The 12,641-nt window shown below is 45.8% G+C and overlaps 1 protein-coding gene across 1 annotated transcript in view; it reads left to right on the top strand.

Moving 5' to 3' along the window:
* Positions 1-12,285, top strand: part of LOC134572798 (transmembrane 9 superfamily member 2-like) — a 51,724-nt gene extending 39,439 nt beyond the window's left edge. The window contains exons 16-17 of the mRNA XM_063432001.1: positions 4,719-4,890; positions 11,189-12,285. Of these exons, the coding sequence (XP_063288071.1) occupies positions 4,719-4,890; positions 11,189-11,256 (240 nt within the window). The 3' untranslated portion in view covers positions 11,257-12,285. The remainder of the gene's footprint in view (positions 1-4,718; positions 4,891-11,188) is intronic.
* Positions 12,286-12,641: the final 356 nt, after the last annotated feature.

Raw genomic sequence — 12,641 nt, 5'->3', positions numbered from 1 at the left:
CGTCTCCCTCCAGCGGGTGAGGGTTGCCCCGGGGGTCCGAGAGGAGCAGTCGAGATAATGGTAACAGGAGAGGGTCCTGACAGGAGAGATCCAGGAGCTCCGGAAACCAGGCCTGGCTCTGCCACAGCGGGGTCAGCAACACCAAGGACACACGTTGACGTCGAACTTGCAGTAACACCCTGGGAATCATAGCGAACGGAGGAAACGCATATGCTCCCTGCGAAGGCCATTCCTGGAGTAAAGCGTCCACCGCTGTGCATGCCGGATCCGGGAGCCAGCTGAAGTACCTCTGGGTCTGGCGGTTCGTCCTGGAGGCAAATAGATCCAAAGTGAACGGGCCCCTCTGGGTCTCGAGTTCGAGGAAAACTGATCATAGGAGTTTCCAGTCGCTGGCATCCCGCCAATGTCTGGAGAACCAGTCCGCCGTCAGGTTCGACTCCCCTGGGAGATACTCCGCCTGTAGGGTGATATTGCGCTGGAAACAGAAGCTGTAAATTTCCTTCGTCACCTCCGACAAAGCTCGAGATCGAGCGCCCCCCAAGCGGTTGATGTATTGCACCGCCGAGATATTGTCCATCCGAAGGAGGACGCAGCAATCCGACAGGTGGTTTGCTAGGCTCCGAATCACAAACGACCCCGCAATCAATTCCAAGCAATTTATGTGGAAGTCCGATTCCTTGTCCGACCACGGCCCTCCCGTGGACCCAGTCGCGCATGTGGCACCCCAGCCCCACGGACTCGCATCTGACTCCAGCACAAAGTCCGGGACTGGTCCGAATATCGCCTTGCCGTTCCATGCGGACATATGCAGGAGCCACCAGCGCAGTTCGGTCCTGACATCTGGAGACAGGGATATCATCTGGTCGTAAGAGGGTCTCCTGCGCAGAAAATGAGCCTTCAGCCGTTGTATGGCCCTGTAATGGAGCGGACCCGGGTAAATCGCCTGTATCGAGGCCGAGAGGAGACCCACCACGCGTGCCAAGGTCCGTAGGGGAATCTGGTCTCGACGTAAGATCCGCCGTATCTCCTTTCGAATGGTCGCTAACTTCGCCAATGGTAGTCGAAGAACGCACTCCTTCGCATCGACTTCGAAACCCAAGAATTCCACCGTCTGGGAAGGTTCCAATGCCGATTTCTTCAGATTGACCACGAATCTCAGGTATTCCAACAAGGAGATCGCAGAGTGAGTCTGATATCTGAGCCTGGAGGGGTCCTCGCAAAAAATCAGCAAGTCGTCCAGGTATATTATGCATCGGACACCTTCCGATCTGAATCGGGCGACCACCGGCTTTAGGAGTTTGGTGAAACACCAAGGGGCCGAGCTGGGGCCGAAGGGGAGGCATGTAAATTGGCACGGAACGCCCTTCCATCGGAAGCGAAGAAACTTGCGACAGTCCTCGTCCACCGGGACGGAGAGGTAGGCGTCCTTTAGATTCAGCCTCGTTAACCAGTCTCCCGGTTTTGAGGAGGTCCCGCAGAAGATGGATACCCTCCATTTTGAAGTGGTTGTAGACCACGAAGGCATTCAATTCCCGTAGGTTGATCACCGGGCGGAACTCCCCGGACTTTTTCCCCACGAGGAAGATTGAGCTGAAGAAGCCCCCCGAATCCGGGGCTCGTTGGACCGCGCCTTTGTCGAACAGCGCCCGAACCTCTGTATCTATCAGGGACTGTTGTTCTCTGGCGATGACGGGGACCCTCGGGGGTCCAACCTGTGTTGGAGGGGAGTGGAAATCTATGACATAGATACCTCCCGCCACCTGTCCCTGCAGTGAAACAGTCTGCCCGCATGCAAAAAATGGTGAACGAAAGTGGAAGGGGGTGTACTCACCAGCAGGGAATCTCGCCCGTCCTCTGGCGCGGTATCCACGACCTCTATCCGACCTCTGAGCGAAGGGGGTTCTGGGTTGGTAGGATGGGAAGAAGGACGGACCACGGGATCTGTGGCGGCCCGAGGACCAACCGCGGCTGGAGACACGACCCCGCTGTCGTCCAGCCCGCCCAAAAACCCGTGAGGTCTGTGGCCGAAAAACCTTCTTTATGGAAGACTGGGCCTTGTCCAGGGAGGTAAACAGGTTGACGTGCTTCTGCAGTTCCTTAATGAACGGCTCCCCGAACAGCAGACCTTTAGCCATGGGGCCCAATTCTTTGGAGCCCAGTTCCGACAGTTTGTTGTCCATACGGAACAGAGCAGTCTTCCTGCGTTCAGTGCAGAGGGCCACGTTGGCATTGCCCAGCAGGCAAATGGAGCGCAACGCCCAGTCCCGCATGGTGGCCGGATCCAGGGTCGTACCCTCCGTGTAGGCTTCGTCCGCTAAGGCCAACATCCTGCATAGAGGTCCCAGCACGTCCAGCTGCTTATCCTGTGCAGACCGGAGGCTCCGCTCCACCCCTTTCTTGGGGTCTCGACCCGTCCGGGTCAAATACGTGGCTACCAAGGGGTCAAATTCCGGGGTTGTTGCCACCTTGTCCGGCAGGACGGGTCTCGGGCATTCCGCCCTCAATTTCTTGCGGGCGTCCCCGTCGAGGGGTCTGCGGACCCAGTAGTGCACAAACTGTGCCAAGTGGTCGGGCAGCGACCATTCTGAGGACCGGGGATGTCGTATGGACCGAGGATCAAACAGGGGTTCCCCTGTAGCATCCAGAAAGGAGTCGCCGTCCGGGGCCGCTGAGGGGGTCTCAGTCCTTGGCGCATCTTCGTCCTCCCAGCGCCAACTGTGGTCCTCCTCACGGTCCTCGTCCCAATCTCCGTCTTCCTCCGAAGGGGACTGGTCTGCCCGCCACTCATCCAACACGGCCATATTAGGGGGGGGTAAGGAGGCCTCCTCCCCTGCGCCCGACCTACGACGGCGCCTGGCCGGCGAGGTTGATAACCTCGAACCCTGTCGCTTCGCCGGAGCCTTGCCCTTCCGGGAGCGTGGTTCAGGGCCTTCACCCTTCCAATAGCGCATTTGCGCACTTGCCTGCTCTCTATCCTGAGAGTCTGACTCAGCCGAGTCGTCTGCCACCAGGGGGGATCCTCTCGCACCCCTGTCAGTATGCGGTTGAGGTAGAGCCCTGGCCAGGGCCTTCTCCACCGAGGCGGCCACCGCCGCATTAATCAGTGCCTGTAAGTTTTGCTCCTGTGTAGTAGCCTCCATGATGTTTGAGGCACGGTACGTGATACCTAAGGGGGCAGAGAACAGGTATCAGTAACAGGCAGTAGGGGCAGCACCCCTAGTATGGCAGAGGCAAGCAATAACGCATGCAGGCTCAACAAACCTTGATCCAGGGGAAGGAGCCGTCAGGTCAATAGCATGCGAAATATGGCACAGACAAAGCAGGCCAATCACGGGGCACTGACAAAAGCAGGCCAATCAAGGGGCACAGACAAAGCAGGCCAATCATAAGGGCACAGACAAGGCTGGCCAGCATAAGGGCACAGGTAGTGCCGGCATAGTGACAAGGGTAGGCAGGAACATAAATCATCACATGCGACATGCAATTATCTTGAGAGGGTGCATGCAGGGCAGGGATGTAACCGATCCCCAGGACAGGCCCAACTCTGTGGGGTAAAGTCACCAAGCAGGGTCCCACGCAGGAGCATGCAGAAAGGATGCACAAATCAATCCCCACATAGCCAGGTAGCAAGCATGGAAAACAAAATGATACAGTATCCATGCACTGAAAGAGACTGCAGTCAGTAGGGAAAAAACAACATGCAACAGCTACTACATGCATAGGGGACATGCACAGGACAAAACCTATTGACTTTAAATGGCCCCTGCAAAAGAATAATATGGACACATACACTGAAAAAAACATATAAACTGAAAAGAGGCTCTGCGCCTTTAAGGCAGAAGAGCCGAGAGCCGCGCTCCCCCGGAACCGACCATGCGGTCGCGGGGGGAGGGCGGCTAGCGAACACGAGGAACGAAGAGGCTCCCTGATCCCTCCCCACGTCGCCCGAGAGAAAAGTGTGAGCGGGGAAGCGGGAGGGGCAGGAGAGCGGCAGGATAGAACAGAGAGGATTCCCGTCCGGCGCCGAAAGGCGGCGGGCGGGAACCAGCAAGTGGGGCCGCCGGAGTCTTTCTCCGGGGCCCGACAGCCGGCACGGGAGGCGGTCGGGTGACCGCTTCCCGGTAACCGGAAAAACAATTAAAGGCAAAGGGACCCGAAACCTAAAAGTCCCAAACACACAAAATAAATAGGTAAAAACGGCAGACAGGCAAACTGTCAAATTAGAACGCCCACAAAGACAGAGTTAGAAATAAGGAAAACCGTAATAAAGGTATAGAAGGAATACACTAAGAATATAGTAATTAAACACACAGCCACCCATATAAAACAGGAGGCAGTGGTACTCTGACCTGTACTGTTCTGCGGAGCAGCAAAGAAAGAGGAAATGGTGGCTTGGGAGGAGCCTTATATAGATACCTTATGTTTTTGTCTTTGGTGTTTATCTCTCTGTTAATGTGCTGCTGTGGAGTTCTAGTAAAGAGAGACTTAAGCAAATATGAAGCCTCCTGTCATGCTATAAAATTACTAATCCAATTAATGCCTGCCTTGTAGGGATTTAAGGGCTAAGTGTTTTTTTCTGTGTTAACCCGTTGCATTCCACTTTCAATGCATGCGATTTCGGCCAGGTATTGTTTTAATCCTGCTACTTGTGGGTAATTCTGCACATTTGCGTGTATTTAGTAGCCATGTAATTTAATTTATTTATTTGCTCTTTGCAGGATTACCATTGGTGGTGGCGATCATTTTTGACAAGTGGCTTCACTGCTTTTTACCTTTTTGTGTATGCAATTCATTATTTTTTCTCTAAGCTGCAAATAACAGGAACTGCCAGCACCATTTTGTACTTTGGGTACACTCTGATTATGGTTTTAATTTTTTTCCTGTTTACAGGTGAGTGCCAATTAGAGAATAATTATTGGGATTATTATCGAGCTTCCTTTTGTGCTTGATCATAAATTATAGAGGAACATAGAAGGGACAGCCTATGCTTTTCTGTTAAAATAAATCTCCAAGCCCCCTAAATACTACAGCAGGGATGTGGACTACATCCCCCATAATGCTCTTACACACATAATGCTGGCAAAGCATCATGGGAGGTGTAGTCCAAAACATCTGCAGTGCCAAAGGTTACCTATGCCTGCACTACAGTGTGTTTTTAGGACGTTTTAACTCTTTATCTGGGGTTTTCTGAGCACTGCTCTTCACTGCTGAAAGCTCTTGGTTTAGCTCATTGACTGAGAGCAATCATCTGATGGTTAGACTAATTTCAATGGTGGGTGGGAAGAATCTGTGCAGGTGACTTGAGAAAGGAAAGCTCTATTGACATGCAGATGGAATGAAAAGCCAAACATGTTGGATAGAGAGAAGAAGCAGTTCTCGCTCAATTCATAATCCTTTACATTCACTTTTATTTCTAACGTCAAACAAAGAGATCAGCACAATATATGTGCAGTTTCACTTTTAATGAAGTGTGAATGAGCACTGCTCTTTGTACTTTGTCTCCCAGCCAATTCAGTATCTTCCAAAGCATAGCAGCAGAGAGGGCGAGACAGGAACATGGGTCTTCGTCTACCTTTATCTCTGTGTCTCTCTCGTATTTTTTCGCCCCCCACCCCAGTATGTTAGTGTGATGCCCCTCCAGAGCATGCAGTGTTCTTGGATAAAATACATTTTATTTTTTTTTAGGCGAAGGAGGGGGTGAGTTTGCGACTTGTCTGTGGTGTCCTCAATAGTGGTATACCAGAGAACAAAAGTGGTACAGGGCTGATAGTGTGTTGTGCATGTGTGCAGATGCTCCCTGTGGTGTTGTGTGTATTTGGAGGTTGCTTGTTAGATTGCATGTGTGTAGAGCAAACTATTTATGTGTGTATAGGTGTGTGTGTGTGTGTTTGTGGCGTACTGTGTGGCTATGGCCTGTAGTGTGTGTGTGTTTCTGTAGTGTGGGCGTGCATGTGCATATAGGGATGGGCTGTAGTGTATGTGTTTCTGGGCTGTAAAGTATGTGTGTGTTTTATAGGGCCTGTTGTGTGTGTGTCTAGGGGACGTTGTATGTGCATGTCAGAGCTGTGTTGTGTGTGAGTGCATCTAGGGGCTTTAGTGTGCATGTGTGTGTATAGGGGGTATAGTGTGTGTGTATAGAGCAGGGGTTCTCAATTCATTTTTCCTGTGGAACCCTTTGACATAGTGTATCAACATTGTGAAACCCCTAACCTCCCTCACCCCAAAAAATATAAATAGCGCAGTTGCATAAGCCTTTCAATTAGCAGAGCATAATGTCTTCTTTTTTGGCAAATTTTTTTGCTGTGTGTTCTTTTTTGTTTTTTTTTAACATACAATATCTCACAAATGTGAGTACACTCCTCACATTTTTGTAAATATTTTATTATAACTTTTCATGTGACAACACTGAAGAAATTACACTCTGCTACAATGTAAAGTAGTGAGTGTACAGCCTGTATAACAGTGTAAATGTGCTGTTCCCTAAAAATAACTAAACACAACAAAAGTGAGTACACCTCTAAGTGGAAATGTCCAAAATTGCGCCCAATTAGCCATTTTCCCTCCCGGTGTCATGTGACTCGTGAGTGTTACAAGGTCTTGGGTGTGAATGGGGAGTAGGTGTGTTACATTTGGTGTTATTGCTCTCACAATCTCTCATACTGTTCACTGAAAGATCAACATGGCACCTCATGGCAAAGAAATCTGAAAAAAAGAATTGTTGCTCTACATACAGATGGCCTAGGCTATAAGAATATTGCCAAGACCCTGAAACTGAGCTGCAGCATGGTTGGCAAGACCATACAGCAGTTTCACAGGACAGGTTCCAGTCAGAACAGGCCTCGCCATGGTCGACCAAAGAAGTAAAGTGCTCATGCTCAGCGTCATATTTAGAGGTTGTCTTTGGGAAATACACGTATAAGCGCTGCCAGCATTGCTGCAGAGGTTGAAGGGGTTGGGGGGTTAGCCTGTTAGTGCTCAGGCCATACGCCGCAAGCTGCATCAAATTGGTCTGCATATCTTTCTTATGCATCTAAAGATGATGCACAAGAAAGCCCGCAAACATGTCCTGTGGTCCGATGAGACCAAGATAAACTTATTTGGTTCAGATGGTGTCAAGCGTGTGTGGCAGCAACCAGGTGAGGAGTACAAAGACAAGTGTGTCTTGCCTACAGGCAAGCATGGTGGTGGGAGTGTCATGGTCTGGGCCTGCATGAGTGCTGCCCACACTGGGGAGCTACAATTCATTGAGGGAACCATAAATGCCAACATGTACTGTGACATACTGAAGCAGAGCATGATCCCCTCCCTTCGGAGACTGGCCCGCAGGGCAGTATTCCAACATGATAACGACCCCAAACCCCAAAGACAACCACTGCCTTCTAAAGAACCTGAAGGTAAAGGTGATGGACTGGCCCAGCATGTCTCCAGACCTATACCCTATTGAGCATCTGTGGGGCATCCTCAAGGAAGGTGGGGGAGCACAAGGTCATAACATCCACCAGCTCAGTGATGTCATCATGGAAGAGTGGAAGAGGACTCTGGTGGCATCCTGTGAAGCTCTGGTGAACTCCATGCCCATAAGGGTTAAGGCAGTGCTAGAAAATAATGGTGGCTACACAAAATATTGACACTTTGGGCCCAATTTGGACATTTCCACTTAGGGGTGTACTCATTTTTGTTGCCAACGGTTTAGACATTAATGGCTGTGTTTTGAGTTATTTTGAAGGGACAGCAAATTTCATTGTTATACAGGCTGTAAACTTACTACTTTACATTGTAGCAGAGTGTAATTTCTTCAGTGTTGTCACATGAAAAGTTATAATAAAATATTTACAAAAATGTGAGGGGTGTACTCACTTTTGTGAGATACTGTGTATACACTAATTTATACATATAGTAAACAGATTGTAGTACATAGAAGCAGGTGCTTCTGTGTGTAGAGTTGGTGTTTATATATAATTTTAGCATTTTAATACAGGGATGTGTTTGTATGTAATGGGTGCATTTGCGTGCAGAAGTGTGTTTGGATGTAGTGTTGGGTTTTAAATGCAGATGTAAATTTGTGTGTAGTATTGCTGTTTGAGTGTTTGTGTATAATTTTGGAGTTAGAATTCAGGGGTGTGTTTGCATGTCATGTTTGTGTTTGCAGGCGTGTGTTGTGTTGGTGTTTGATTGCTGAGATGTCATGTCAAGGTTTGTGTATCTGCCAGATCTGTGCTTGTATGTGCTGCTATATAGTGTCACACAGAAACACACACACACACGTATATATTTGCAGTCACCCTCATGTTCACTTACCTTTTTTTTTTTTTTCAGGAGAGTGACCTCCTTTAGTGTTGCTGGCTGAGGATGGTGTGCCTGGTCGGCAGCTGCTCAGTCCCCGCTGCTCCCTCTTATCCTCCATCCAGCGCAATGTATCTGGGAGGAAGTGCTGACACTTCCTCCCAGTATCCCATACATACATATCTTAGATGGCCAGGCACCTGACCGGACCCCTGTTTAGGGATACCCACTGAGTGGCCCTAAATGCTTGGGCCACCTGGCGGGCAAATCGCTGCGGAACACTAATTGGGGAACGCTGCGAGGTATAGCGTGCGTCTGCGTGTGTGTGTGTGTGTGTATATGTATAGAGGTCAAGATTTTGTATAGTGGTATAGTATGTGTATAAAGAGTGTATTTATAGGGGATTTAGAGTAGTGTGTGAATGCATATGGAGTGTAGTGTATATTAAGGGGGTATAGTGTGTTTACTGTGTCGGTGTAGTGTGTAAGTGCAGAGGGTGTCGTGCCTTGCATGCTACTTTACGAACAAGATTGAACAACTAGGGAAATCGGGTCCTCTTCAACCTATCGTTCCGTTAAGTTTTTTTGTAATCGTCTTATTTATTGTTAAATCTCCCCCTTTTTATTAAATTGGAAAGTGCTACGGAATCTGTTGGCTCTATATAAATACCAGTAATAATAATAATAATAGTATGCATATAGGGTATAGAGGGTGTGTAGTGTGTGCGTGTGTTAGTGCAGGGGCTGTAGTATGTATATAGGGGTGTATGGTGTGTTTGTGTAAATATGTGAAAGGGTGTGTGTATATAAGGGCTTAAATAATTAATTTAATAATATATAAGAACCAAAAATAAATAAAATATCATTTACTTCCCCTTATTATTTTGCAGGGGTAGAGGGAGCATGTTGATCCCTGGTGGTCTAGTGAGAGGGGGTACGCCGGGGCCGGTTATTTAGTCTGTACCTCCGCAGGGTACAGACTATGTTTCTGCCTCTCGCGAGTGCTGGTATTTTTTCAAAGCATTGCCGCGAGTTACCGTAGACAACGCTCTAATTATATCGACGCTGGTAAGAAGACAGAGGATGCATTCCCTGAATGCCAAGTGTGTGTCCGGTACACCGGCTAACTGCCTAATCCCTCTTAGGGCCAGTGCTGCCCATGACCATCACGGCCCACCAGCCATTTTCCCAGTTTGCTCGATGGCCAGTCCGGGCTTGCACTAATGAGAGGAAAAGGATCTGAGTTTTCCTTGCTCTCGTTAGATTACTGGCCTCCCTCTTTTTAAATTAAGTAAAATAAAACTGGGGGAAATAACCCATCGTGACTGGTTGCCATTCAATCAAATGCTTCTCATAGAGCATTACTGGGGATAGAGGTCACATTGGTTGCAATCACTACTTTCAGCCAATGCTGTGCTTCTCGTGGAGAAGCATTGAATCTAATGCTTCTATAGTAAAGCAATGGTTGAAGGGATTCTCTATGAAAGCAGTGTATACTGAACTGTTCTAGCTAATCTTTACTGCAACCATATATGTAATTAAGTTTTGATTTATTTGGATCAGAGCACTTGGATTTCCCCATCTCTCTATGTAGCTAGGATAGTAAACACAGCAAAAACAAAAACTAACAGTGCAAGTGTTGCTTGCATTTACAGTCCTTACTGTGAATGTGCCGTTGAATGGAGACAATAGGAAGATTCCAGTTTTATTATTTGTAGCCTGTGTTCAACATCATCCAGAATGTTTATACAGGAGGTTGTTTATCTAAAAGCAAGCAAGGTAGTTAAATTGCTGTAGTTGCTGTGACTACTGGTTTTTATTTAGGCAAGGTAAATATTTGCATACGGAATGATTTTGCCTTTGTACCAGGCTCTCAATCCGTTGGATGCCTTCTTTAGAAAAATATACCACTTAATGAAAATAAAATGTAAATTAATTCCAACCTACTCTCGAAATGCAGCTGAAGACAGTTGGCTGCAAAAGTGTGTGTTTGTACTTGCTGAATCTGTCTAAACATACATTAAGCATTACATCTCTTAAGCTCTGCTTGTATGCTTTCTTTTTTTTTTCTGCCAAAGATTTACGTTGTTGGAAAATAATTTTCAGGATTGACATTTTTATTACTAAAATTACTCAGTGATTTTAAATCGATTTCAACACTCTTGATTGCGGACTGTCTTAAAGAACTCGTTGACGTGGGAGAGGTGTTTTTTAGTTGGTTCTCATAAAAAAAATACATAGTTAGGACTGCATTTAACCCTTTTACAGCCCTGAATTCAATGTATTTGTGACAAACTATAAAGGAACACTACAAGCACAATAATTGCTACAGCCTTCTGTAGTGGTTATGGTGCCAGGTTTATGCCAGTGCTTCCTTGCCTCCCAGTGTAAGTAGTCAGATTTTTTAAGAATGGTTTGGTTTGACAATTTACTTTGGGTCAAAGGACCTCCTGCTGCAGTCTCCATTGCAACTTTAAGCTCTTGACTGACTAAGCTCAGGGATACTGGGGGAGCACCCAGATGACCTCTGCCAAGCAGCCAGTTCTGCACTGCAGGGCTAATCTCAGTTGGCTAACTGAAGCTCATTGCAGGAGCCTCCTGTTTCAGAGGAGGTGATAGCGGGTGCTTAGTGGACCACAGGTATGTTGTCAAACCGCTCACTGCTTTATATAATAAAATATATACTTTTACTCTACTACCTTGAAGAACTTATAGCAAATGTTTTAATGTGACAAAACAGATTAATTATGTTTGTAGGAAATCTTTCTCAAATATTTCTTTAACCCCTTAAGGACACGTGACATGTCATGATTCCCTTTTATTCCAGAAGTTTGGTCCTTAATGGGTTAAAAGATTAACTTACTTCGCATAAAACTTAAACCTATCAAACATTTCTTCCCTTTTAGGTACAATTGGATTTTTTTCTTGCTATTGGTTTGTGAAGAAGATTTACAGTGTCGTAAAAGTCGATTAAACAAGTTTGCAAGAATACAGTGGAACAGATATGGATCTTACAGGACTTTTTTTTGTGTGACAATTTCTAATTATGTGAAAACACAACTGTTCGTATGGCACAAAAAAAAATAGACTTTACATCTGCCCGAGTTGAGCACTTTTGAAAACTGTGTTTACAGCATCCTATCATCTTGTGTGTTGTGTTTTTTTTTTTTTTTAAAACATGTTTTTTGTTTTAACTGTAAATTAGATTTGTTACACAATGACTGTTTCCAATTTGCCCATGACCAGTGAATTTAATCATGAATGTCTTATGCTACTGTATGATGTCACATTGTGCTGTGATGGCAAAAGGTACGCTATAAACATCAAATACAGTTAGAAATGTACTGCTAATAATCAAAGTTGTAATGTGCCTTTCAAATCATAAGAGATTTATTTGTGAAAAAAAATGCAAATTATTTTCCTATTTGTTACTTTCTGTATTTGAAAGAGCAGTTGTAATTTTCTTTTATTTAAAGCGATTGTCCATTTTTAATTTTGTTCCTTTAACATATTACATAATGCAAGTGTTAAACTGCACAACATTGGGAGATCTGTTTTTTACTGTCCATATTAGAAGCTATGTACATAAAGTAGATGAGATGTGTTTGCTTTCTGACATCCTCTTGCTGCATCCTTACATTGTAAACGGTTTATTACTGGGGGGGGGCTCAATATTTTATAGAAATAAAATACAAACTACTTTCTACAGACTAAAACGCATGGCATTCATTTGTAGGCCTACCTATGACTTATCTGGCAAACAACTTGAGACTGGTACAGTAATCCGGTGTGGAGCCCAGTCACTCTAGCTCATGTTTGTCAAGCTGAATAATGACCTATTGTTAAAATATGACTAGTCTTGTGTGTAGAATAGGTGCACCACTTCTGCAACAGAGGTGAATGGTTGTAATTTGGTAATCACTGTCCTATGAGTGGAAATGCATTTTGGTAAGCCTATTGTCCAGTCCTATTTCCACTGTCAGTCTTGTATCTTATTGTGGACCGACCAAGTCAAACCAATTACCCATCAGAAGAGCATAGGGTGATCTATAATCATCATATGTCTTACTCGAGCTGTGAAATCTGCTTCTTAGGCTCAACATTGGTTATTTGACCAACCTTCAGCCCCTTATGTAAAAATCAAATTTTTTTGTAAATGTATTTCCATATGCAATCCCAGATATTAAATTAAGTTTTTGCTGGATCAATACAAAATATATTAACATCTATAATAAATTTATAATTGCAGTACTCGTGAAAATATAATTTAATAACTGATAAAACATCTAGCATACACACTTCTTATTTTATTTAGTTGGTTTATTTGCTTATTTTAAAGCTGTAATTTTGAGGATGTGA

Source organism: Pelobates fuscus, chromosome 9 (assembly GCF_036172605.1).
Source record: "Pelobates fuscus isolate aPelFus1 chromosome 9, aPelFus1.pri, whole genome shotgun sequence".
Taxonomy (NCBI): Eukaryota; Metazoa; Chordata; class Amphibia; order Anura; family Pelobatidae; genus Pelobates; species Pelobates fuscus.
This window is presented reverse-complemented; position numbering and strand designations above follow the sequence as displayed.